Source organism: Carlito syrichta, unplaced genomic scaffold (genome assembly GCF_000164805.1).
Source record: "Carlito syrichta isolate Samal-C Ts95f unplaced genomic scaffold, Tarsius_syrichta-2.0.1 Scaffold301885, whole genome shotgun sequence".
Lineage (NCBI taxonomy): Eukaryota > Metazoa > Chordata > Mammalia > Primates > Tarsiidae > Carlito > Carlito syrichta.
This window is the reverse complement of record NW_007245981.1, coordinates 58,925-86,637: the sequence shown is the minus strand read 5'-3', so window position 1 is coordinate 86,637 and position 27,713 is coordinate 58,925. Positions and strand designations below refer to the sequence as shown.

Sequence of the window (27,713 nt, the reverse complement as noted above, 5' to 3'; positions counted from 1 at the left end):
TGTAATCCCAGAACTTTGGGAGGCTGAGGTGAAAGAATTGTCTGAGCCCAGGGGTCTGAGACCAGCCTGGGCAACTTGGCGAAACCTAGTCTCTAAAAGAAAAAAAAAAATTAACACGGGAATGTATAAGATAATAAAAGTCCTCCATAAAGCCAATCTTTCAGAAATAGTAGTTTATTATTTATTACACTGTTGTTTAGTGTAGAGGTTGGAAAACTATCCATAAAGGAGCAAACAGCAAATATTTTCAGCTCTGCTGGCTGTACAGTCTTTGTTGTAAATACTCTACTCTGCTGTTGTAGCACAAAATTAACCATAGATAATATGTAAATGGATGGATGTGGCTGTGTTCTAATAAATCTTTACTGAAACCTAAATTTTATATTATTTCACATGTCATAGAGTGTTATTCTTCTTCTGATCTTTTCAACTATTCCAAAATGTGAAAACATTCTTGGCTAGTGGAACATATAAAAAGAAGCATAGGCTCTTGGGCTAGATTTGCCCTGTGGGCTATAGTTTGTCAATCCTTTGTTAAGTATCTAGCATTTAACATTTTAAAATCCTCAGTTGTTTTCTAAATATAGAAGTTATTCAGGCAGGGCGCAATGCCTGTAATGCCCTTAATTCCAGCATTTTGGGAGGTAGAGGCGGGAGGATCGCTTGAGCCCAGGAATTTGAGACCAGCCTAGGCAACATAGTAAGAGCTCATCTCTACAAAAAATAAAAAATAAAAAAATTAGGCAATGGTAGAGCATACTTGTAGTCCCAGCTACTCAGGAGGCTGAAGCGGAAGGAACACCTGAACTCAGGAGTTCAAAGACTGTGTTGAGCTATGATCATGCCACTGCACTCCATCTTGGGGATCAGAGTGAGAACCTGATTCACTACATAAATAAATAAATGAATAGGCTATTATAGGCTGACCTAAGAATCCAGTCACCACTTACAAAATCATTTTAATGGGAAAATGTGTTCTGAATTTTTAAAAACCAATTTACAAATGAATGTTTCTAATTTGAGTACTGAATATGTTTATATGTCCTTTTTCTCCATGCCAAATTTTCCCTAAATGGATGATGTGAAATGTAGTCGTGTCTTGGGTGAAGGAAATTGACCAGTCAGCTAAATTCGTGCTGGCAAGACTGTCTGAAAAAACACTGGGAGCCTTATGCAAGAGAAGCCAGAAGTCCACCTTAGTTATAATCTCAATAGTTCCTGCCTGAAAAAAAAAAATGAAGCCAATGATTAACTCCTTTCTTTGGTTTTGTCTCTGCCAGCCCTTTCTTCTTCCCAGCATACTCTTGACTATCTATTTGGTTGTTCATTTTTCTCCTAAATTAGGGGCTCCTGTTTGTTGTTCTGAGTCATCCTTGTGCCAAAGAGAGTGAGTCATTGGGAAGCCCTGTGTTTCAGCTGATTGTGATTAACCCCAAGACGACCCTGAATGTGGGTGTGATGCTGTACTGTCTTCCTCAAGGGCAGGCTGGAAGGCAAGTGTGTGTGACTGCTTTTCAATGGGTGTAACATTTTGAAAGACACTGGGCAGATGCAAAAACTAGATATTGTTGTGTCACTTAGATGAATGGAAAATATGAAATACTACAAATCATAATAAGAATATTAAGAAATAGAATAACTTTAGTGGACTTGAATCAAACCCAGATTCCCTACATCCTGATCCCCACTAGGGATTAGATAGGTGTTTTTTTTTTCCAATGTGTATTCAAGCCCTGTTTTTTCCCATAAGGAAAATGTTTTAAAGATAAACAGAGTAGGCAACCCCCTCAGGTCCTCTCCTACTGTAGGAGCTTTTCTGTCTTCTCAATAAATCCTGCTTAAAAAAAAAAAAAAAGAGCCAGGCCGGTGGCTCAGTCTGTAATCCCGCACCTTTGGGAGGCTGAGGTGAGTAGATTGCCTGAGCCCGCGGGTTCGAGACCCACCTGGGCAACTTGGCGAGACCTCATCTCTACAATAAATAAAAATGAGCCGGGTGTGGTAGTGTGCGCCTGTAGTTCCAGCTACATGGAATGCTGAGACGGAAGGATCGCCGGAGCACAGCAGGTTGAGGCTGCAGTGGCCGGGAGCGGCCACTGCACTCCAGTCTGGGTGACAGAGTGAGACTCCAACTCAAATAAATAAATAAATAAATAAACAGTAATGAATGTTCTCTACAAAAAACTTACAAGTTATGCTCTTTCTATAAAACCTAAATTAAGGAAGTTTTCAGGTATGCTAGGAAGACATCGTCACTTTGAAATCTGACTGATTCTCCATCATGCAGTTAGTTGGTATGTATTTATTGACAAATATTCATCTACTTATCTCTTGACTGATGCCAGCAACACAGTTATTGGCATCCCAGGAGTTTTCTGAGCTGTTTAGAACTAGTGCTGATATTATTAGGTCAACCAAGTAACATCTGAACCCATAATTCCTAAAGACTGCCTTTCTTAATGTTTGAAATTAGCAGCAAGGATTGAAAATAGGTCTAGTAAATCACGATCACAGAGTCTGTTTTTTTTTTTTGGAATTGGAGTCTCATCTGTCACCCAGACTGGAGTGCAGTGGCACGCTCCCAGCCACCTCAGCCTCGATCTGCTGGGCTCCAGCAATCTTTCCACCTTAACCTTCCAAGTAGCCAGAACTACAGGTGCATGATACCACACCCAGCTCATTTTTAAAAATTTATGGTAGAGATGGGGTCTCGCCAAGTTGCCTGGGTGGGTCTTGAACCTGTAGGCTCAGGCAATCCACTTGCCTCGGCCTCGCAAAGTGCTGGGATTACCGGCTGAGCCACCGAGCCCAGCCGAGTCTGGCTTTAATAACTGACAAGGATAAGGAACATTGATAGTTACAATGCTTCTTTGGACCTTTAGAAAAGCTTACTGATCAGTACGTGTTCTAAAAGACATTCTCTATCCCTGTGCACTTAACTGGCTATGGCAGTTCTGCAGATGTTCCTAACAAGAACCTCAGAACTAGCATCTGTAATATATGCTTGTATATAGAACTTGCTGTCTTGGGTATGAAGAGAGAACCATAGTCATTGGCCTAGATATTGAGGATAAAGATAACTGCTTGGTCAAGCTTTTTTTTTTTTTTTTTTTTTTTTTTTTGAGTTGGAGTCTCACTCAGTCACCCAGGCTGGAATGCATTGGCCACTCCCGGCCTCCGCAGCCTCGACCTGCTGGGCTCCGGTGATCCTTCCGCCTCAGCCTTCCAAGTAGCTGGAATTACAGGCATGCGCTACCATGCCCGGCTGATATTTTGATTTATTGTAGAGATGAGGTCTCGCTGCCCAGGCGGGTCTCGAACCCGTGGGCTCAGGCAGTCCACTCACCTCAGCCTCCCAAAGGCGCGGGATTACAGGCTGAGCCACCGAGCCCGGCTTTTTGTCACTTTTCAAACCTGTTGTTTAGCAAACCTGGAAAGCCTAGGTGGTGCTGATCCTGTAGGAAACATGTCTTAGTCTGCTCCGGATGCTATGACAAAATACCATAGACTGGGTGGCAGATAAACAATAGAAGCTTATTTCTCACAGATCTCAGACTGAGAAGTCTCAGATAAAGGCAGTAGCAGATCTGGTGTCTGGTGAGGGCCTGCTTTCTGGCTTATAGAGGGTACTTTCTCACTGTGCCCTCACATGGCAGAAGGGGCAAGACAGTTCTCTGGGACCTCTTTTTTTTTATTTTTACTTCTTTATTATCTAGATGTTTCAGTGATATAGAGACACTTAAAACAAACCAAGCTGGGCTCGGTGACTCAGTCTGTAATCCCGTGCTTTGGGAGGCCGAGGTGAGTAGATTGCCTGACCCTGTGGGTTTAAGACCTGCCTGGGCAACTTGGCGAGACCTCATCTCTACAATAAATCAAAAAAAAAAAAAATTAGCCAGGCATGGTAGCGCGCACCTGTAGTTCCAGCTACTTGGAAGGCTGAGGTTGAAGGATTGCCGGAGCCCAGCAGTTCGAGGCTGCGGTAGCTGCGAGTGGCCACTGTACTCCAGTCCAGGCGACAGAGTGAGACTCCAAATCAAAAAAAAAAAATTAACTGGGCATGGTAGCGCACGCCTGTAGTTCCAGCTACTTGGAAGGCTGAGGCAGAAGGATCGCCGGAGCCCAGCAGGTCGAGGCTGTGGTAGTCGGGAGCGGCCACTGCACTCCAGTCTGGGTGACAGAGTGAGACTCCAATTCAAAACAAAACAAAAAAAACAAACCAGAGGATGATTTTCTTAGACTTTTTATAACAAAGAAATAGGCATAGCTTATGGTAGTCCTGTTTAAAGTGAAGAATTTAAAATGGGGATAGAGTCCCGAAGCCATGTCTTGGCAGGTGCAGCTCTGAAAGACCCTTTGTGTCCTCAGGAATTGTGTTGTTTTCTATGTTGCTGATGAGCCTGTGAGACTATTATGGGGTGGGTTGAGATATCCTGAGAATTTGAATAATCGTTTGTGTCCTGATTTATCTTCTGGGCTTGCCCCCACTTTATGCTTTTCCAAATTACTAGATCTGATCACTGCACACATGTGATCATGCACATGCTCAGATGGGAGGCACAGTCCCTTGGTTCCTAATTTTTCCTGGACAAATTCTGGTTTCTTTTATAAGGGCACTAATCCCATTCATGAGGGTTCTGCCCTCATAACTTAATCACCTCCCAAAGATGCTATCTCCAGTACTGTCATTTGATGATTACATTTTTTTTTTTGAGTTGGAGTCTTACTCTGTCACCCAGACTGGAGTGCAGTGGCACACTCATGGCCACCCCAGAGTCAACCTGCTGGGCTCTGGCGATCCTTCTGCCTCATTCTTCCAAGTAACCGGAACTACAGGCATGTGCTACCACACCCGGCTAATTTTTTGATTTATTGTAGAAATGAGGTCTCGCCACAATGTCCAGGCAGATCTCAAACCCGCGGGCTCAGGCAGTCCACTCGCCTCAACCTCCCAAAGTGCTGGGATTACAGGCTGAGCCACCAAGCCTGGTGGATGATTAAGTTTTAATAGATGAGTTTTTAGGAGGACACATTCAGGCTATAGCAAAGCACTCGTGTGTGTGTGTGTGTGTGTGTGTGTGTGTGTGTGTGTGTGTGTGTGGAGTCTTACTCTGTTGCCCAGGCTGGAGTGCAGTGGGCAATCACTATCATAGCTACTGTAGCCTCCATCTGCTGGGCTCAGGTAATCCTCCCACTTCAGCCTCCCAAGTATCTGGGACTACAGGTATGCACCGCCATGCCAAGCTAATTTATTGATTTATTGTAGATATAAGATCTCGCCATATTGCCCAAGCTAGTCTTAAACTCCTGGACTCAGGCAGTCCTCTTGCCTCAGCCTCTCAAAGGGCTGAGATCACAGGCATGAGCCACTGTACCTGGCAAAGCGCTATTATTTCTTTTCTTTTTCTTTTAAAGATGTGGGGGACAATTCAGGGTTAGGTATATAAATGTTCATTATGCACGTACCCTTGTTGATAAGATGTGTCCCCCCCCACTATTATTTCTTTCTTTTTTTTTTTTTTGAGTTGGAGTCTCACTCTGTCGCCCAGACTAGAGTGCAGTGGCCACTCCCAGCCACCGCAGCCTCGACCTGCCGGGCTCCGGCGATCCTTCCACCTCAGCCTTCGGAGTAGCTGGAACTACAGGCACGCACTACCACACCCAGCTGATTTTTTATTTTAATTGTAGAGATGAGGTCTCGTCAAGTTGCCGAAGCGGGTCTCGAACCCGCGGGCTCAGGCAATCCACTTACCTCAGCCTCCCAAAGCGCGGGATTACAGGCTGAGCCACCGAGCCCAGCTTCCACTATATTTCTAATGTTATGGAAGTTAGAAGAGAAAACTAGTGACTACTGTTTAGTCCCCAAAATGCCATGTGCGAGGCTTGTACTGCTGGGAAGCACAAAAATGAATGAGGCACCTTAAAGGGCAGTGGAGGAATGGGGAGAGACTGTCAAAGAAAACCTTATAGTTTTCAGGGATGAATTTGGAGTTAGGTCCGCAACGGTGGTTGGAAGCTGGGGATTAAAAGTGTCATTCAGTTCATTCAGATAATATTATTTGAGAGCTGACTGTGTGCCAGGCACTCTGCAAAGTGCAGGTAATACAGTAGTGAGTAATCATAATAGCTCATTTTTTATTGAGCACTTCTGTGTGCTAAGCTTTTCTTGAATGAACTATTTCATTCAACTTTACAACAGTCTTTTGAATTACATGCTATTAACATCATCCCTATTTTACTGATGAAGTTAAATAACTTGCCAGGGTTGCACAGGTTTTACGTTGCAGAGGTAGGATTTAAACCCAGTGAGCTGACTGCAGAGCCCCTGTGTTAGAAAGACAACCAGGTTTCTGCTTCATGATGATTATAGTTTTATGGGAGAGTTACCCACCAAATATGGAAACAGGATCATCTCACATCATGAAAAGTACTATGAAGATAAAAACAGATGATGTTATAGAGAGGCAACAGAGGACACTATGTGTGTGCTGCTTCAGATGGCAGATTAGGTGTGTCCTTTCTACAGAGAGGTGACAGGCCTGATGGGTGACAAGAACTCAGCCAATCTTAAGATTTGGGGCTATAGCCTGCCAGGGAGAGAGATTAGCAAGAGCAAAGACACTGAGGTGAGATTGAGTTGGGCTAATGTAAAGAGTGGAAGGAAGGCCAACATGAGCCAGCCTTTGAGTGAGACAGGGTGCATCAGAGAGATGGGCAGGCCAGATACGGTAACTCATGCCTGCAATCCCAGCACTTTGGGAAGCAGAGGCGAGAGAATCCTGAGCCCAGGGGTTCAAGACTAGCTTAGGCAACTTGGCAAGACCTCATCTCTACAATAAATTTTTTAAAAAAACAATTGGCATGGTGGTATGCGCTTGTACTTCCAGCTACTTGGAAGGCTGAGATGGAAGGATCTCCTGAGCCCAGCAGGTTGAAGCTGCAGTAACCATGAGTATGCCACGGCTTGGGCAACAGAGTGAGACTCCAACTCCAAAAAAGGGGGGGGCAGGGGGAGAGAGAGACAAGCAAGGGCCGGATATGTAATTCTGTCGGAAACTGCAGCCAACAGTATCGAAAATTGCAAATGTAGACATTCATAGTTACAGGGACTTTTGTTCTTGTTCATGCTTTGGGGAGCATGGTTTTGAACTGTTTTTTAAAAGTTTTTAAAATATGTAACCTGAATTGTCTGTTCTGTTTGATATCAGGTTCCTGGAAGGTGATGTGAAAGATCACTGTGCCGCAGCAGTCTTAACTTCTGGAACAATCGCCATTTGGGACTTACTTCTTGGTCACTGCACTGCTCTCCTTCCACCTGTCTCTGACCAAAATTGGTCTTTCGTGAAATGGTCAGGTACAGATTCTCATTTGCTGGCTGGACAAAAAGATGGAAATATATTTGTGTACCACTACTCATAAGTTAGGGTCAGGTGAAAACAGTTTTCTGCATATATTTGACCTCTTAGTATTTTTGGACTTGTAAGTGTGAAGAATACCTGAATGACATTTAAAATAATTACCTGTGCACATGCAGACAGACTTGTTTTTTTATTCTGGTGGTGGTGGCACTACTGATCTGGAACATTCATTTATACTTACTTTGCACAAGAGGGTTGTAGGCTGATTTTTGTAATTTCCCACATTTGCACATTTGCTTTTATAAGGTGTACATAAAGCTTAAAATGTCAATAAATATTTATTTTGATACATTCTGCTTGGCATATTTTTTCCCATTCTATTAAGATCACTTTCAGAAACAAAAACTAATTATTACACAACTAGAATATTGAATCAATAATGTTTGCATACAAAGAATAATTTCAGTTAGCTTACTATACTAATACATGATATACTTTTTATGTTATTTGTGATACTTTATTTTCACATATGTGCTAAAGTAGTGTAAAACCTATTAAAACATCCTAATTGAGACATACTCCTATTTTTCATTCTCACATGTATCCTTGGTACCAATGCCTACATCACCACTGGAGTCACTTTTCAGTCAGTGACCCAACTTTATAGAGTACATCATTTTTATTTTTTTGTTTTTTTGAGTCAGAGTCTCACTGTCACCCAGGCTGGAATGTAATGGCATGCTCATGAACACTGCAGCCTTGACCTGCTGGGCTCAGGTGATCCTTCTGCCTCAGCCTTCCAAGTACCCGGAACCACAGGCATACACCACCATACCTGACTAATTTTTTTGATTTACTGTAGTGACAAGGTCTCACCAAGTTACCCAGGTTGGTCTCAAACCCCTGGGCTCAGGCAATCCTCTTACCTCGGCCTCCCAAAGTGCAGGGATTATAGGCATGAGCCACCATGCCCGACCTTAACAGTACATCATCGTGACCTTTGCCTGTGTAATTTGATAGACAGAAATTGTTAAACTACTAATTGGGTGTTACTATTAGAAATTTTCTCCTAAACTATAAGTTTTTATTTGCCTAACATTCTTAGAGTATATTTTTTTAGTTTATTTATCTTTTTGCCTACTGCTGCTGCTTCTGAAGAAGTGCATATTTTTTAAAGACACTTTTTTTTTCTTTGAGTTGGAGTCTCAACTCTGTCACCCACACTGGAGTGCAGTGGCCACTCCTGGCCACTGCAGCCTCGACCTGCTGGGATCCAGAGATCCTTCCGCCTCAGCCTTCCAAGTAGCTGGAACTACAGGCACGCGCTATCACGCCCGGCTAATTTTTGATTTATTGTAGAGATGTGGTCTCGCCAAGTTGCCCAGGCGGGTCTCAAGCTCATGGGCTCAGGCAATTCACTCACCTCTGCCTAAAGACACATTTTTATATTTACTATAGTTGTTTTTGTCCCTTTACAACTTCTGTACCCACTATTCTGAACCCTAGGTGAAGGATACTTTATTTGCTAGTACATCATAGACAATAGAGGACTTTTCATAAAGATTTAATTTACCCAAGAACCCTGAGAAACATACATTATCTTGATTTAAAAGTTAAGAAAACTGAGGACAGGCATGATGGCTCACACCTATAATCACAGCATTTTGGGAGGCTGAGGCAGGAAGCCTGCTTGAGCTCAGGTGTTCAAAACTATCCTAGACAAAATAGCAAGACCTCATCTCTACAAAAAATGTTTTAAATTAGCCAGGCATGGTGGCATGCACCTGTAGTCCCTGCTACTCAGAAGGCTGAGGCAGGAGGATCTCCTGAACCAAGGAGGTCAATCTTGCCACTGTATTCCAGCCTCGACAACAGAGTGAGACCCCAACTCAAAAAAAAAAAGAGTGATTACGTAGTGAGGAATTAAAGAAAAGTTGTAGACAGTGTTGTCATTATGGTTTATAAAAAGCCCCAGTGCCTTCCTTTTCTGATGAAAATATTGGCCAGGCTCGGTTACTCAGCCTGTAATCGCAGCACTTTGGGAGGCCGAGGAGAGTGAATTGCCTGAGCCCACAGGTTTGAGATGAGCCCAGGCAACTTGACGAGACCTTGTCTCTACAATAGATAAAAAAATTAGCCGGCATGGTAGCATGTGCCTGTAGTTCTGGCTACTTGGAAGGTTGAGGTGAAAGCCCAGCAGGTTGATGCTGGAGTGGCAGTGAGTGTGCCACAGAATTCCAGCCTGGGTGATAGAGTGAGACTCTGACTCAAAAAAGGAAAAAAAAAGGAAAATCTTTCATGTATGTGCCACGGCACTCCAGCCTGGGTGACAGAGTGAGATTCCGACCAAAAAAAAAAAAAGAGGAAAATCTTTCACGTACACATATCACATTACCCAATGTGAGCACAGGATGGTCTCATTCTAATCCTGGAATTCACAGTGGTCAACAGAACACTCTGGGTTCAGAATCCCTGGGCACACATCTCAGATCTATCACGCACCAACTGTGTACCTTAGAACAGATGTCTGAACCTTTCTAAGCCTCAGTGTCATCTGTAAAGTGAGGATGATAGCAGCACATCCTAGGGTTATGAGGAGTAAACAGGATCACTGTGCAAAGCACTTGGCACAGTGCACATAGTCGGCCTTAGTCAACAAGAGCCATTGTTACAGTGGAACCCAGACTGACTGGCCCGAGTCTTCTCAGAGGCAGCTCACAGCTCAGGCTGCCTGGTACACAGTGGATGGCGATGAATGTTTGTTGAATGAGGAGATACGAACCCAGAGAGGATTAAGAGCATTCAGCTCGTTTACTCATTCACAATTCACTGGGTTCATAGTATGTACTAGATGGCTGAGAACCAAGTAAGAATTAGACACCGTTCTGCCCTCAGGTTGCTTGCAACCTGGGCTGGAAGTCCAAACACACAAGCCCATAGGAGATTTCACTGAAGGATCCAAACTGCCAGCTGCCCAAGTTCTGGAGACACCCGTCCACTCGCGCATGGCAACCAGCACCTGGAGCTGGCTTCCCTTGTCCCCAGTCTCAACTTTGCTTGGCCTGGAGGCCCTGGGGTTGCAACTCTAGTCTAGAGGGAGAGGCAGCTGGGTAAACATGCAGTAAATGAGATGGTGCAGGAACCACGAGGGAGGAACACCTCACTCAGGCTGGCGGAGAGGAGGGAAGAGACGACAGGTTGTGTTTCCACAGGTTCCCTGGGAGGTGCTATTATCGTCAGATGGCACTGAGGCTTAAAAAGATCCTCAGTTTGGCCAGATGCAGTGGCTCATGCCTATAATACCAGCACTTTGGGAGGCCGAGGTGAGAGGATTGCCTGAGCCCACGGGTTTGAGACCAGCCCAGGCAACTTGGCGAAACCTCATCTCTACAATAAATCAAAAAATTAGCCGGGCATGGTGGGATGTGCCTGCAGTTGCAGCTACTTGGAAGGCTGAAGTGGAAGGATCACCTGAGCCCAGCAGGTTGAGGCTGTGGTGGCCATGCGCGTGCTGCTGCACTCCAGTCTGGGTGACATAGTGTGAGATTCCAACTCAAAAAAAAAAAAAGTATTGAACCATCTTCAAACTCTCAGCACAAATGAATGTAGGTATACACAGAAGGAAGCTGGTTGCCTGTAAGAAGGCTGGGGCATGGGGCGGAACAAAGCCAATCACACCCCCACTCCCCACTCTGTCCCCCTCCTGGAGACCTGGGCCACCTCCCCGAACTGAGGAATCTGGGAAAAGCAGTTGGAAACAATGGTTCTGTCACTTGGCATTCTATGAGTCCCAGCCCAGACTCAACCACAAGAGTTCAGGCCCAGGCAGGTACCATGAACAGGTGATGACATAGACCAGATAGGCCTGGAAAGTACACAAACACGCTTGGTTTACATATAAAACCCTTAATTATTATTTCTTTCCATTGAGATCTACACGCTTTCCCATTTGTCATGAAATAGGTGGCCCTCTGATTCTACCTTTATTTTTCAGCATTTGATAGAGATGTGAACACCAAGAAACAGTTCACTTTCGCCCTTGCTTTGTAGAAGAACTGTTTTAGTCCAAGGCTCTGAAAACAGGGGCTTGTTATAAATTGTGTTTTAAAACAATTTAAAGCTTTTTTTTCCCTTTACATGTTGTAACATCTCCTCCTTCCCAATATTGCAATTGTATGCCCCTTCCTCTGGGGAACTGTAAAGAGCATATAAAGAGCATGTTATAATTTCCAGAATGTTATCTAAAATGTCAGCATAACTGGGAGATTTTGAGTCACGTCAGTGGCCATTTACCAAAAATGTTAACATAGATCCTGAATCATGCTGAAACTGCACATAGACTTCTTAATCTTAACTTGGGGTGAGTGACAGGCTATGAATTTGGATGGAAATACTGGAGTAAGTTTGCGTTGCTTTGATGGGGTTTTTGACAATGATGCCGACCCATCTCCCTGTAACCTGGCTGCAGAAATTAAACACTCCCTTTTTCCCCAATTTCTGCCTCTTGTCTTTGATTGACAGCAAGGGAAAGCAGTCGGAATAGTTTAGCTGAGAACAGAACACAGGTGGTGCAAGGATGATGACAGTAGCTGCCATCAGCCTCAGGATAGGGAGGCAACTTGGAGCAGTGGGGCTGCCTCTCTGGTTGGCCTCACAATGCTGTGGCCTCAACAACTAGCCCATAATAGACAACACAACTTGCTTACAGAATGCATAAATAAAAATTTTACCATAGTGGGGGTCATATTATGCATTTTATTTACTTATTTATTATTATTTTTTGAGTCGGGGTCTAGAGTGCAGTGGCATAATCATGGCTCACCACAGCCTCCACCTGATGGGCTCAAGCGAGCTTCCTATGACTACAGACGCATGCCAGCACACCCAGCAATTTTTTTTTTCCTTCAGACAAGGTCTCGCTACATTGCTCAGGCTGGTTTCGAACTCCTGGGCTTCAGGAATTCCTGCCTCAGCCTCCCAAAGTGCTGGGATCAAAGGTGTGAGCCTAGCCGGGCGTGGTAGTGTGCGCCTGTTGTTCCGGCTACTGGAAAGGCTGAGGTGGAAGGATCCCCGCAGCCCAGCAGGTGGAGGCTGCGGTAGCTGGGAGCGGCCACTGCACTCCAGTCTGGGCGACAGAGTGAGACTCCAACTCAAAACAAAAAACAAACAAAAAAAAAACCACCACCACCACCACCACAACAAAACAAAGGTGTGAGCCATCGCACCTGATTCTTATTTTTTCACATTCTTTACTTTTTTTTAAGTGAGAATCTCTCACTCTGTCATCCAGGCTGGAGTGCAGTGGCACACTCAAGTTCACTGCAGCCTCGGCCTGCTGGGCTCAGGTGATCCTTCCCTCTCAGCCTTCCAAGTGGCTGGAACCACAAGCGCAGCCACCACCCCGGCTAGTTTATTTTTTTTTTTTTATTGTAGAGATGAAGTCTCGCCATATTGCCCAGGCTGGTCTTGAACCCCTTGGGCTCAGGCAATCCTCTCGCCTCAGCCTCCCAAAGTGCTGGGATTACAGTCGTGAGCCACCGCTCCCGGCTTTTCACATTCTTATTTTTCGAGTCAGTGTCTCTGTCGCTAAGGTTGTGGAGTGCAAGTGGCACCCTCACGGCCACTGCAGCCTCGACCTGCTGGGCTAAGGTGATCCTTCCGCCTCAGCCTTCCAAGTATCTGGAACTACAGGCGCGTGCTATCACGCCCAGATGATTCTTTTTTTTTTTTAATTGTAGAGACGAGATCTCGCCAACCTGCCTAGGCTGGTCTCGAACCCGTGCGCTCAGGCAATCCTTTTGCCTCAGTCTCCCAAAATGCTGGGATTACGGGAGTGATCCACCAAGCCCGGCCCACAGTCTTATTTTATACTGAGTTTTTAAACTATTAAATGTTAATATGAATGGAAGAATCGCGGTGTCAAAACTTTTAAATAAAGGTGTTTCAGAACTTTCAGAGCGGCATCTGCACAGTTTTAGCTCTGGCACGAAGTCGCCATTCTCCTCGGAACCTGGAAGGCTGGACAGTGCGGCTCCGAGGGCGCAGTGCCTCCGGGAGCCGCCAGGGCCCGCCACCGCTGGCAACTTTCGCCGGCGCCGCTCTGTGCGACGCCTGAGCGCGGCAAAGGAGCCCGGAGCGGGAGGTCGCGGCGCAATGCATTCTGGGTCGGCGTAGCCATGGCGGCTCGTGTCCTTTCCTCCTGTGTCCGCCGCTTGCCCTCGGCCTTGGTGCCGGTGTCCCGGGTTCCCACGCTGGCCGCAGTCCGGCCTCTCAGCACTGCTTTGTTCCCCACGGGGACCCGAACGAGGCCCGGGCCTTCGCAGCCGGCCCTCGTGCTCGCGCAAGTGAGTCTCAGTGACTTTGTTGGGGTTTGGCAGGGGTCAGGGATCGGGCCCGCTCGGGGTGGGGTGCAGGGCGGGCAAGCCGGGCTGCGCCACCTGCAGACGGCGGTGACCTGTGGGGCTCTGACTCGCTTCCCGGCCCCGCTGCCTGATGGTGTTGGGTTGACCCCTGCAGGGAGGCCGGGTGACATAGTGATAATACGTGCAAGAGCGTGGACTCTCGAGTCAAACACCCCTGGGTTCTAATGCCGGCTGCACTTACCCCAACTTTGGACACGTATCCTAACCTTGGAATACTAGTCTCTACCCTGTGGAGTGGCAATGAGGAATAGATGAGATAACGCGGCGAGAGCCCTTAGTGCGCTGCTTGGGAAGCTCTCAAAATAGTGGTCGCCGTTAGTTGCAGTGCTAATGCTAACGGTGTAAAGAAGATGCCACGCTGGCCTACAGTCTTCTCCAGAGCAGTCCTCTCCATGGAAGTCTGTCCTAATTTTCCCTTGTGGCACCTTTTGCCTGTGTCCACGCCTCCTGGAAGCAAGACTAGGAAACGAGAACAGGTGACCCTTGAACAACGCGGGTTTGAACTGCGCGGGTCCACTTATATCTGGATTTCTTCTTCTTTTTTTTTAACCAAACGCGGACAGTATTTACGGGATGGGAAGCCCGGCGGATAAGGATGGCCGCCAATTCTTGGTATAGGCGGGTTGCGCAAGACTGACTGCGGGACTTGAGTACACGCGGATTTGAGTGTACACCGGGGTCCTGGAATCTATCTCCCGCGCAAGTACCGAAGAACGACTGTAGTTTTAGTATGTAGCTTTCTTACCTGATGAAACGTGTGTGAGACTGAAACTCCATGAGGCAATGATTTTCAATCCTAGCTGCACATTCAAATCACCTGGGTAAAAAAAAAATCACTTGCTCCCTTCTCCCTCTTGATTTATTCCTCGAGGATGAAGCCCTGGCAAGGCTTTTTTTTTTTTTTTTTTTTTGTTAAGTTTCCCAGGTGACTCTGAAGTGCAACCAAGATTAAAAACTGTCTTAGGGTAGGATAGATTCCTAAGTTGAAGTTATGAAACCCCTTTGCAACCTTGGGCTTCATGTAATAGTAGTGTCAACCTTGATTGCATGTTAGCATTAAAAATTGGAGTGCAAGCCGGGCACAGTGGCTCACGCCTACAATAATCCCAGCACTTTGGGAGGCCGAAGCAGAGGATTGCCTGAGTGCAGGGGTTCCAAGACCAGCTGGGCAACTTGACAAGACCTCGTCTCTACAATAAATTCAGAAAATTAGGCCGGGCTCGGTGGCTCAGCCTGTAATCCCGTGCTTTGGGAGGCCAAAATGAGTGAATTGCCTGAGCCTGCAGGTTCGAGACCCGCCTGGGCAACTTGGCGAGACCTCATCTCTACAATAAATCAAAAAATTAGCCAGGCGTGGTAGTGTGCACCTGTAGTTCCAGCTACTTGGAAGGCTGAGCGGAAGGATCGCCGGCGCCCAGCAGGTCGAGGCTGCGGTGGCCAGGAGCATGCCACTGCACTCAAGTCTGGGCAACAGAGTGAGACTCCAACTCAGGAAAAAAAAAAAAAAAAATGACAAGCACCATGACAGAGGTACTTGTGGACTGCTTCAGTAACAAAAATTGTCATTTAGTCCCTGAGAGTCCAGGAAAGAGGATGCCAGACTTGGAGTTAGCCAGGAAAAGAGTGGGGACAGATTATTCAAGGAGAGAGAAGACCAGGTCATCCTCTCAATAAATCCTGCTTTAAAAAAAAAAAAAAAAGGCATCAGGTGAAATTGCTGAGTGTTTGGTTCCTGAGATTGATTTCAGCATTAGGCTAAAATGTGGAGTGATTCTTCTGTTCCTATAGCACTGATTCTCAAACTTGGTTGGGCATACAGATTACCTGTGTTAAAACACAGATTCTGATTCGGTAAGTCTGGGAAGAGGCCTGAGAGTTTTCGTTTCCAGTGGGCTCACAAAAGATGCAGCTGCAAGAGGTCCTTGGATCTTGCTTTGAATAGCAGAGTGCTTGAAGATGTTCCACTCCCTCTGCTTGATTTACCCATACAGCAGAGGAACCATTTGATTTATACTTACGAAGTGGTTTTGACTAAGTTCATTCAAAAATATCGAGGGATGGCTGTGTGCCAGGCCTTATGCTACCTGTTGAGGGTTGCAGGGATGGGTACACGAGAATGACATTAGCTCCTGTCTTCATTGGGTTATGTTACATTTGCCAGCTCCTTCTCTGCTGCTCCTTCTTCCCCAGACTGTTCTGACACTCTTCTCCCTTGGTTCTTCTCCCATCTCTCTGCTGCTGCTTTGTTGGGCACTTACTCTATCCAACCCGCAAATATTAGTATGCTCCAGAGTTCTCTGACCACATACTGTGCCTGGATTATCTCCTCACTCTTGGTTTCTGTTGTTGCCTGTATACAGATGTCCACCTCTAGCCCCTCTTCATTTCATCTGGTCATTCCACCCATTTCCTGCTGTTAAATTTCGCCTCCTCAAATCCATCCACCACACTGGCCCCAGAGCACGTTGTTATTCATTTATACCTTCTCCCCCCCTCCACCCCAAAAAGGAGCTAAGGCAGCTTTCCTGGGTATAAAAATATCAGATGATATCAAATCAAAGGTAAGGAAAAAGAAAAATAAGGGTAGTAGCTTATTTTTTTATTTATTTAGAGACAGGTCTCACCAAGTTGCCCAGGCTGGTCTTGAACCCCTGGACTCGAGGCAGTCCTCTTGCCTCTGCCTCCCAAAGGGTTGGGATTATAGGCTTGAGCCACCGTGCCCAGTCTTCTATTTTTTTTTTTTAATCTAAATTTTTATATTTTAGATGCAGGGGGTACAAGTGCATGTTTGTTACATGGGCATATTCCATACTGGTGGGGATTGGGTTTCTAGTGTCTCCATTCCCCAAATAGTGAACATTGGACCCTCCCCCTTCCTACCTCCCCCATCTTGGTGTCCCCAGTGTCTTTTTCTTTTTAATTTAAAAATAGAGATGAGGTCTTGCTATGTTGCCCAGGCTGGTCTCAAACTCCTGGCCTTAAGCAATCCTTCTGCCTTGGCCTCCCAAAGTGCTGGGATTACAGGCGTCAGCCTCTGCATCTAGCCCCCAGTGTCTGTTACTTCCATCTTTATGTCCATAAGTACCCATTGTTTAGCTCTCACATATAAGTGAGAACATGCAGTGTTTGGTTTTCTGTTTGACTTAGTCTGCTTATTCCAGCTTCATCCATGTTGCTGCAGAGGACATGACCTCATTCTTTTTTATGTTTTTGTAATGTTCTTTATCTAGTCAATTGTTGGTGGGCTCACTACATTTTTTTTTTTTTGAGTTGGAGTCTCATTCTGTCGCCCCCAGGCTAGAGTGCAGTGGCACACTCATGGCCACCCCAGCATCGACCTGCTGGACTCAGGCTGTCTTTCTGCCTCAGCCTTCCAAGTAGCTGGAACTACAGGTGTGGGCTACCACGACTGGCAAATTTTTAAATTTATTGTAGAGATGAGGTCTCACTAAGTTGCCCAGGCTATTCTCAAACCCGTGGGCTCAGGCGATCCTCTCACCTCAGCCTCCCAAAGTGCAGGGATTACAGTCTTGAGCCACTGTGCCCAGCCCCATGTATGTATTCTGATGGAAATGAATCAGTTTGAGTAAGTAAACAAGAAAGTAGTCAGTCTTTTCCTGCAAACAGTGCCTTCTCTGGTGTCTAGGGGAGCGATGTAAGGCACGTATTAAGTGGCAGTCTTGAAGAACAGTTAACACCAGAAACAACCATGTTGGCTGTTGGGGAGGTGCTTGTCCATTCCGTATCCTTTTTTCCGAAATGGCTGAAATCCAGCAAGAAGGAGCAGGAAGGTCCTCCAAGAGGCCTTGCTGGGGGCCCCGGGGGAGTGGAGGGGGAGACCTAACCTTTCTCTGCCTCAGTTTCCTCATCTGTAAAAGAGGGAGTGATAATAGCAAATTGCAAGGCTGGGTATGGTGGCTCACGCTTACAAGCTGAGGTGAGAGGATTGCCGGAGCCTATGGGTTTGAGACCAGCCCGGGCAACTTGGCAAGACCTCATCTCTACAGTAAACCAAAAAATTAGCTGGTCGTGGTGGCATGTGCCTGTAGTTCCAGCTACTTGGAAGGCTGAGGTGGTCGGATCACCTGAGCCCAGCAAGTCGAGGCTGCGGTGGCCATGAGCATGCCACTGCACTCCAGCCTGGGTGACAGAGTTAGAGACTCCAACTCAAAAAAAAAAAAAAAAAAAAAAATTGCTGGGAGAGCTAAAGGAGATGTTTGTGTAAAATACTCATAGCAGTACCACAGCCTGACTTAATAAGAAATCAATAAAGAGACCAGAAGAGGGACATGAGAGGGAAAGAAGGGGATGGAGTATTTTGGGGGTGCATACAGCCAAGGTGTCACACTAGCTAGCAGGGGCAGGTCACTGTTCTCCCCATCCTGCAAGATAACTCTAAATAGCACTTGTTGTGTATGTGCCAGCCATTGTTCTAAGCCCTTCATCTCACTGATGCCTCACAACAGTCCTGTGACCATGGTGCTGTTAATCCCCATGGCACAGATAAGGAAACTACAGCATAGAAGGGTGACTTGCCCACGGCCAAACAGCTAGTAAAAACCCGTACTAGGTGCTAATGGAGGCAGTCTAGTTTGAGTCTGAGCTCTTGCCCACTTACTTACTGTTTCATGCTGACCCCACTGCAGCTCCCCACTTGAGATTGACATTTGGCCTCCAAGTGGAGACCCCTTTGATTTGACTTCATCATATAGTGCCCACCTGGCCCTTGTAGGTACTTGCCATTGCTGCCGGGGACAATGCTGACACCTGGTGGGCTACATGGGTAGCTGTGTATGAATATATCTCACCAGCCCCTTTTCCCCTGGGTCCTCTGCACACATGGTAGGTGAGGGGGGTGGCTTTTCTGTGAATCCTGTGAATTTGTACCTTTTCTCTCTCTCTCTCTCTTTTTTTTTTTGGAGACAAGTTCTCACTCTGTTGCCAAGGCTAAAGTGCATTGGCACCATCATGGCTCACTGCAGCCTTGATCTTATGGGCTCAAGCCATCCCTGAGTAGCTGGGACTATAAGCACGTGCCACCATGCTCGACTAATTTATTTATTTTTGTAAAAATAGGGTCTTGCTGTGTTGCCAGGCAGTCTCGAACGCCTGGACCTCAAGCAGTCCTCCTGCCTCAGCTTCCCAAAGTGTGGGATTATAGGTATGAGCCATCATGCCCAGCCCATTTCTTTTTTCTTTTTATTTTTTTATAATTCTTTTCACATTTTTATTTTTATTTTTTTAGTTGGAGTCTCACTCTGTTGCCCAGGCTCCTGGAGTGTGGTGGCATGCTCTCGGCCACCACAGCTTCGACCTGCTGGGCTCAGGCGATCCTTCCGCCTCAGCCTTCCAAGTAGCTGGAACTACAGGCACGCGCCACCACGCCCGGCTAATTTTTGATTTATTGTAGAGATGAGGTCTTACCAAGTTACCCAGGCTAGAGTACAGTGGCACACTCATGGCCACCGCAGCCTCAACCTGCTGGGCTCAGGCAATCCTTCCGCCTCAGCATTCCAAGTAGCTGGAACTACAGGCACATGCCACCGCACCCAGCTAATTTTTGATTTATTGTAGAGATGAGATCTTACCAAGTTGCCCAGGCTAGTCTTGAACCCACTGACTCAGGCAGTCCTCTCACCTTGGCCCCCAAAGTGCTGGGATTACAGGCTGAGCCACTGTGCCCAGCCAGCTCATTTCTTGATATGCACACAGATGGTGTCTGTTAGATCCTTCCACTTAAACTTTTTTCTGCCATTATCACTATTGCCTCATTTCTTCTGCCTTCTCTTTACACCTTTCTGCTTCATTTTATGTGTAACTTGGAACCCTCTCTGAGTCATTGTTGTTAAGTAGGCCTGGTGATGTGCCTATATCAAAGGCCTTAACCAGTGTGTAATGGTACATTGAGACAAAAGTACTGTAAAACTTTTTTTTTTTTTTTTGAGTCAGAGTCACTGTCAAGGCTTGACATCCTGGATTTAGGCAATCCTTCCATCTCAGTATCTGGTGTAGCTGGGACTACAGGCGCACACCACCATGCCTAGCTAATTTTTATTTTTATTTTTTTTTGTAGAGAAGAGGTTTTGCTATGTTGCTAGGCAGGTCTTGAACTCCTGGGCTTAAGCATTCCACCCGTCTTGGCCTCCCAAAGTGCTGGGATTACAGGCATGAGCTACCCCATCCGGCCTTAAAGTCAGCTTTAGAAGGTAAACAAACCAATTTAGATGAGGGACTTCCCATAGTGAGCAAAACTGCCACAGTGTTTTTTCTTGTGTTCAGCATTGTACCTTCCATGGCATTAAACCCCCGACCTATGAGTTGGAGCTCATTCCACATTTGGAAAATGAAATTGGTCAATAACCTAATACCTAGTTAATATCAAGCACAAATATCAGAGATACTTGTGATATTGCTCTATCATGGCAAAGGTCAGAAAGGCTCATGGTTTGGCTGTTGGCAATGCAGCCAGCCTAGCCAGAAGGGAAACAGACTGGAATGACTGTCAGGCTCCCTCATCCCCCTCTTTGGGTTGGTGGCCGGCTTCGTTTGTCCTGGCTGAGGTCAGTGTCATTACTGCTGGTGCCAAATTAAACCCTGCTGGTATATGGTCTTCAATGTGAGTTGCTTTTCAGTTTACCTTGACAGCTCTTTCCATGTGGGTTATTTTGATTGAGGGCTGCCTGTTTAAGCTGGCAGGACCTTGTAGATTGGGATCCTGAAGATGCCGTGAGAAGATAGGCATTTCTGCAGAACCTAGACAGTTTTAGTGGTGGTTAGTCTAACTAAGCAGGATGAATGGCCAGAGCCTGGAGGGCTGAACCCAGGAGTAAGAGGGGCCAGTCCTGATGTTGCTGAACTGCCAGGGCTTCTGAGGCTATCCAGTACTGTGGTGTGGTGTGTCCTAATGGCCACAATTAGAATCAGATGATATGGGTTCTCTACAGTCCTAAAAGCTTTGTAAAAGATATCTATAGGTGTGTGCATTGATTTAGAGACATTTTGTCTTCGTCAACAGTTTTTCCTTCCGCCCTCGCTCTAGGTTCCAGGTCGAGTTACACAGCTGTGCCGCCAGTATAGCGACGCACCTCCTCTGACTTTAGAGGGCATCAAGGACCGTGTTCTTTACGTCTTGAAACTCTATGACAAGATTGACCCTGAGAAGGTAACTGATGGTGGTTTAAATTTTTTTCTTTAGATTTAGAGTATTTAATCACATGGTATGAAATGCAAAGGGAAATAAATATCTCACTGGCTTCCAGCTACCCGTTTCTACTTCTGGGAGACAGCCAGTATTACCAGCTTGCCTGTCTTTCCAGAGATACTCAATGCATATGTAGGAAGTAGACACACACATATGTGTAGTATATAGATTTATGAATATCTCCAACCCTTTTTAAAAAGCACAAGTGGTGGTAGTATACTGTAAACACATAGTGGTAAATTTAAAGATTCCTTCTTTAATAATTGAATCTGTGGTGTGGGTAAGATTGTTTTTGATATGGGTTTTTTGAAGAATTCTTCCTGGTGGTCTTGAGATCTGTATTAAAGGCAGGTGATAGTAAACACTCTGGAATCTGAAGCTGCCTACAGTTGATAACATACCATCTGCTTTTCTTGAGGGAGAGGAATGTCACTTCCAAGGGGTGGCGTCTTAGTTGTCAATGAGGCAGTAAGAAGAACCAAATTCCCTCAGATGTCATAGATCCTAGTAAAATATGTAGCACAAAGTCCTTCATTCACTTGGAATATATTGTTAACCACTTCAAAAAGAAGTTGACTAAGATAAAACACACCATGTACATGCCAGCATAGCTTAAGTACATAATGGTAGTTGTGGCCTCTTATATTTAAAAAAAAGTATATAATAATTAAGTGGCATTGTACCATTCTGTTTTCTTGGGAAGCAAATGCTTTTCACAAACTGAATTTTGTGTTTGGTGTTCCTTTCTTACAGCTCTCAGTAAATTCTCATTTTATGAAAGACTTGGGCCTAGACAGTTTGGACCAAGTGGAGATTATCATGGCCATGGAAGACGAATTTGGTAACACTCACGGGCTCAGTCTTGTATCTGCATATTGTGATACTTGATTTAGGTGGATTAAACGGAAAGAAATGCTGGGAGTCTGAATTGCAATTGGAATCAAATACTGATAGAAACAGTAGCATCCACCCCTTCCCCCACCTCCCTGCCACTTACCATCAGGTGAAATAATTAGGGACAGTACATTTATTCAGAAAGCAGTTAGGGCAGCCCTGATTGTGACTAGAGTATGTGCTACTGAGAACTGAATGACTAGAAAAGATTCGGGAAGTATTGGACAGATTCTTAAGATGGAGTTCCAAGATGAAGGTCAAAAGCCTCACCTGTAGAGATGCTGATGACATGTTAGCCTGCCTCATGAGCTAGGGTAACATGAGCTAGGTGGAAGTAATTGGGTGTGCTGAGGATAAGACACACACATGGCCCAGCTCGGTGGCTCAGCCTGTAATCCCAGCACTTTGGGAGGCTGAGGCAAGTGGATTGCCTGAGCCTGCGGGTTCAAGACCTGCCCGGGCAACTTGGCGAGACCTTGTCTCTATAATAATTCAAAAATTAGGTGGGTGTGGTAGCATGCGCTTATAGTTCTGGCTACTTGGAAGGCTGAGGCAGAAGGATTGCTGGAGCCCAGCAGGTCAAGGCTATGGTGGCCGGGAGCAAGCTACTGTACTCTAGTCTGGGTGTCAGAAAAAAAAAAAAAAAAGACACACACACAGTGCTCGCTACCCTCTTGCCTTGCTCTCTTATATACTCCAAATTGTCTGTTTGGAACTGTTTGTCGTGCAAATGAGATCTTTATAGGGCTCCATTTCTGGGTGAATTGCTTGAATGGAAAGGCAAGGGACTTCTGTGCCATCTTACAGAGCAGGACTTGTGAAAACTCCTCACAGGCTAGGCGGGGTGGCTCACACCTGTAATTCCAGCACTTTGGGAGGTGGAGGTGAAAGGATTGCCTAAGCCCATGGATACAGCCTGGGCAACTTGGCAAGATCTCGTCTCTACAATAAATCAACAAATTAGCTGGGCATGGTGGTACATTCCAGTGGAAATCTGAGGCAGAAAGATCACCTGAGCCCAGCAGGTTGAGGCTGCAGTGGCTATGAGCATGCCACTGCATGCACTCCAGCCTGGGCGACAGAGTGAGACTCCCACTCAAAAAAAAAAAAAAAACTCCCTCACAGATTATGCTATTCTCTGCCTAGTGGTTAAGAGTAGCAGGTGTGTTTGTGACCCGCCTGGGCAACTTGGCGAGACCTCATCTCTACAATAAACCAAAAAATTAGCCAGGCGTGGTAGCGCGTGCCTGTAGTTCCAGCTACTTGGAAGGCTGAGGCGAATGGATCGCCAGAGCCCAGCAGGTCGAGGCTGTGGTGGCTGGGAGCAGCCACTGCACTCCAGTCTGGGTGACAGAGTGAGACTCCAACTCAAAAACAAACAAAAAAAGAGTAGCAGGTCTGGAATTAGGCTTAGCCATATATGAACCTGGAAACAAACTATATCTCCTAAACCTGTTTCTTGAGCTGTAAGGAGGATTGGGATTGCTGTGACAATTAGAGATTATGTTTAAAATGCTCAGTATAGTTTTTGGCCCACAGTAAGCACTCAATAAACGTTAACTATTGAAACCCAACCATTCATAAAAAAGTGAAATATGATACATGTTATAACATGGGTGAACCTTGAGAATGTGCTAAATGAAAGAAGGCAGACACAAAAGGCCACATCTTTTATGATTCTTTTGATATGAAATGTCAAGAAGAGGCAAATCCATAGAGATAAAAAGTAGATTAGTAGTTATGGGGTAGGGCTGATGGGGTGTAACTGCCAGTGGGTACTGAGTTTCTTTAGGGGTGATGAAATATTTTAGAGTTAGATAATAGTGATGGTTGTACAACTTTGTGACTATATTAAAAACCATTTAATTATGTACTTTAAAAGGAAGAATTTTCTATGTGTGAATTCTATCTTAAAAACAAAACACGGGTTTGAGACCAGCCTGGGCAAGGTGGCAAACCTCATCTCTACAATAAATAAAAAATTAGCTGGGTGTGGTGGCTTGTGCCTGTAGTTCCAGCTACTTGGAAGGCTGAGGAGGATCACCTGAGCCTAGCAGGTTGAGGCTGTGGTGGCCATGAGCATGCCACTGCACTCCAGCCTGGGCAACGGAGTGAGACTCCAACTAAAAACAAAAAACCAAACCATTTTATCTAACTTGATACATGAGGGAGGACCCCAAAAAAACCCCGAATTATCTTTTGAAGGGCAGGCCCCTTGGAGTACAGGCTTCCTCTGCTAGGTAAGTGTTCTAGGAACCCATTGGCATCAGTGTACCAGCTAGCATTGTTGTGAGAGGCTGTGTTTGGCTTCATTGAAATTTTTGTGGAGATTCTTTCAACGCATTTGCCCATTTTCATGATGGGTGATTTACAAGCACACCTGCCCACACTATGCTGTGTGTTCAGCAGTTTTTGACCAAAAAAAAGGCATGACCCCTGCACCAAACTCCCTGTTCACCCAGTCTTGCATTGAGCAACTTTTTTTGGTTTCCCCAGTTGGAAAAAGTTCTCAAAGGGAAACGTTTTGCCGATGTTGAAAGAGATGAAACAGTTTTGGCAGAAGCACTAAAAGGCCTCAAAATTGATGAGTTCAAAAACTGTTTTGAGCTGGGCTTGGTGGCTCAGCCTGTAGTCCCACGCTTTGGGAGGCTGAGGTGAGTGGATTGCCTGAGCCCATGGATTCGAGATGCGCCTGGGCAACTTGGTGAGACCTCATCTCTACAATAAATCAAAAATTAACCAGGCGTGGTAGCGCACGCCTGTAGTTCCAGCTACTTGGAAGGCTGAGGCGGAAGGATCACTGGAGCCCAGTAGGTCGAGGCTGCGGTGGCCGGGAGTGGCCATTGCACTCCAGTCTGGGCAACAGAGTGAGACTCCAACTCAAAAACAACAACAAAAAAAACTTTTGAGCACTAGGAAAAACATCTCAGTGGGTTTATTGCATCAGACAGAGTACTTTGAAGGTGACTGAAGTTTAAACATGTAAGAATAAGTACACATTTTTATAAATAAATTCCAGGGGTTTTTTTGGGTCCCTTCTTGTACATATTGTTTAGGACCTAACTAGCTCACAGCCTAAATGGGATTCAAGATTGCTGGAAATTTTTTATATACCCTTAAGTGTTACCGAAAGATCAAGTACTTTCAGTTCTAAAGGAATTTTTATGCACTTAAACATTGTTGTCCATTTTTCTTTTAGGGTTTGAAATTCCTGATATAGATGCAGAGAAGTTAATGTGTCCACAAGAAATTGTAGATTACATTGCAGATAAGAAGGATGTGTATGAATAAAATATCAGGTAAATAATTCGACTTATAAAATGAGGTTCTCCCATAGAATTAATCTGTTATTCTATAATAAAGGAAACTCAAGAGAAAAATGGAAATGCTTGACAGTTGACAGATTTTCCCTAATTATAAAATGTAAACCCTTTTCAGTTATCTGCCATCCAAAGGGGCCCAACTCTGCTGGTGATCTTTATCCTCAAGAGGGGTTGAGGGCAGTATTCCAAGACAGGATGCCTTTGATTGTCAGTCTTCCTCATAAAAGCAGAGTCCTGTACAAAGTGTTGAGCAGGATAACGCAGAAACAGACCTTCGTCTTCCTCAGTTACCCATCTAAGGCAAGCCTAGCCTGCTGTGCAGGAGGCTGAGCTACCTGGCTCTTAATTAGGGAAAAGATGCCTCATGGTAATAGGATGGCTGTTGGAGCCACAGATATCTAAGTGGATTCTCAGCTCCGCCATACCTCCGCCCAGGCAGGCTGCCTGCCTCTGTTTCTTCACATGTAAAATGGGGCTTTTGTGAAGGTAAATGGAGTGGTGTGTGTACATCATTTAATACGAGGCCTGATGTAAAGAATAAAGAAGCCTCTCAGTTATATTAGCTCTTGTTATTTAGGCTCTAGAATAAATAAGACTTTTTGAATTAAAACACTGTATTAGTGACTTTAATGCTGGATTTATTTAGCACCTTAAAAATGTCACAGAGTCTGTAGTGATATACCAAAAATAACACTGAACTTATTTTGTATTCACCAGACCTTTTTGCTTCACTGAAAGAAGACTCAGATGACACTGGCAAGTGTCTGGAAGTGAGGCTGCATTTTGGCATTATTGCTGACTTTGACAGAGTAATTCTGTTGGACTTGTATTTAAATTGTATAAGTGTTTTACCCTTTGAAAATAAATCTATAAAACCAATCTTTTTCTCAGTCTTCAGTTTTTCCATAATGTCTGTAAAGTGTCTTTCCATACTGACATTATCTAATATTTTTAAATATCGGTCTGATTTGTCATTGATATTGATGCCTATCAAAAATCATTGCTTTTCCAGAAGTGTCCTTAAAATAAGTTTCTCTTCCCCACCTTCAGTATAAGGAATGACTGTATTTTTTTGGGCTCTGCTCCAAAAAAATGTTGCTTCAGTTTGGAGGATGGCAGGCTCTCTTTGCTCCTGAAAGTTCAGTTGGACATTGTGTCCTTTTGCCATTTATCAGTGAGCATCATTTCTGCTCCTCTTATTCGTGGCTCTGTGCTAGTTCCTTGGGGTTGTGTAGGTAACTTGTATTGCCTAGCTCTTGATGCGATTCAGTTTGAGAGTCATGTCAGAGTAACTGTCCTCCTTTTACTGAAATGTCTAGTTTGTAGGAGGGAGGAACCAAAGGCCTGTAGTAAGTAAGTGTCACTGAGGCAGAGGGACTGAGGTGAGAGACCCTGAGCCGGCAGAGAATTGCATGGTGTAGGGATGAGGTGGCAGTGGGATGGTGGTCAACTCTGGACTTGGGGCCACACTTGCAGGGTGCCTTCCTGGAGGTGCCCACTTGCTGGTTGCTCTGTGCTGCTCTAGTTATTCCAGGCGTGTCAGCAGAGTCCCTCCTTTGCATAAGAGAAAGCACACATTATTATGCTCTTTTTCCTTTTTAATATGTAAGGTATCTTGGAACACTGCCAAATTGGAGAATTAAGGAGCTTCCTCTTTCTGTTTTACAACTGCATTTATTTAACCAATAAATAAATGGGCATCCAGTAGGGAACTAGGCTGCCTGTGAGTCCCTCAGTTGGAACATGCCATATCTTAACATTTGGGGTATTTTAGTGATAAGGTGGTGTGGCTATTTTAAATCTCATGGCAACTGCACATTTTGCCAAAGTATCTGTGGTTTTTTTCTGCCTAAGATCACAAAGTTGAGCAGTGCTGCCACTAAAGTGACTAATTTGCTAGTATCTTAACCATATACTTGCAGTGAAATGGCACATTCACATAATTTTGTAGCCGTTATGAGTCCTGAAGGAGCCAAGATGAGGAAAAAAATATGCCAGATCATACACATAATGATAATTCATTGGTGCCAGGTACAGTGCCTCACGCATGTAATCCCAGCACTTCTGGAGGCTGAGGCAGAAGGATCACTTGAGCCCAGGAGTTTAAGACCAGCCTAGGCAACATAGCGAGAACTTGTCTCTACAAAAACATGGAAAAACTAGCTGGGTACATGTCTGTAGTCCCAGCTACTCAGGAGGCTGAGGCAGGAGGACTGCCTGAGCCCAGGAGTTCAAGGCCACCGTGAGCTGTGATTGTGCCACTGCACTCCAGCCTAGGTAACAGAAACCTCAACCTCCTCACCCCAAAAAAGATAACTCATTGGTAATGCCACTTGATCTGGTGGTTCAAGCAACAGCCAAGACCTTTCTGCTCTAAGAACTTACCAGAATAGGCCAGGTGCAGTGGCTCAAGTCTGTAATTCCAGCACTTTGGGAGGACAAGGTAAGAGGATTGCCTGAGCTCAGGGGTTTGAGACCAGCCTGGGCAACTTGGTGAGACCTCGTCTCTACAATAAAT

The 27,713-nt window shown here is 45.3% G+C and overlaps 2 protein-coding genes across 3 annotated transcripts in view; both read left to right on the top strand.

Annotated features, from left to right (window-relative positions):
- Positions 1–7,711, top strand: part of PALB2 (partner and localizer of BRCA2) — a 35,783-nt gene extending 28,072 nt beyond the window's left edge. For both annotated transcript variants that reach the window (XM_008055565.2, XM_021711142.1), the window contains 2 exons: positions 1,345–1,493; positions 7,206–7,711. In XM_008055565.2, the coding sequence (XP_008053756.1) occupies positions 1,345–1,493; positions 7,206–7,416 (360 nt within the window). In that variant the 3' untranslated portion in view covers positions 7,417–7,711. The remainder of the gene's footprint in view (positions 1–1,344; positions 1,494–7,205) is intronic.
- On the top strand, positions 2,724–26,074 carry NDUFAB1 (NADH:ubiquinone oxidoreductase subunit AB1). Its single transcript, XM_008055563.2, has 6 exons — positions 2,724–2,727; positions 13,492–13,699; positions 20,817–20,939; positions 21,732–21,819; positions 25,072–25,171; positions 25,913–26,074. Exons 2-5 carry the CDS (start codon positions 13,532–13,534, stop codon positions 25,161–25,163), a joined length of 471 nt encoding a protein of 156 aa, XP_008053754.1. The 5' UTR covers positions 2,724–2,727; positions 13,492–13,531; the 3' UTR covers positions 25,164–25,171; positions 25,913–26,074.
- The last annotated feature ends 1,639 nt before the right edge of the window (positions 26,075–27,713 follow it).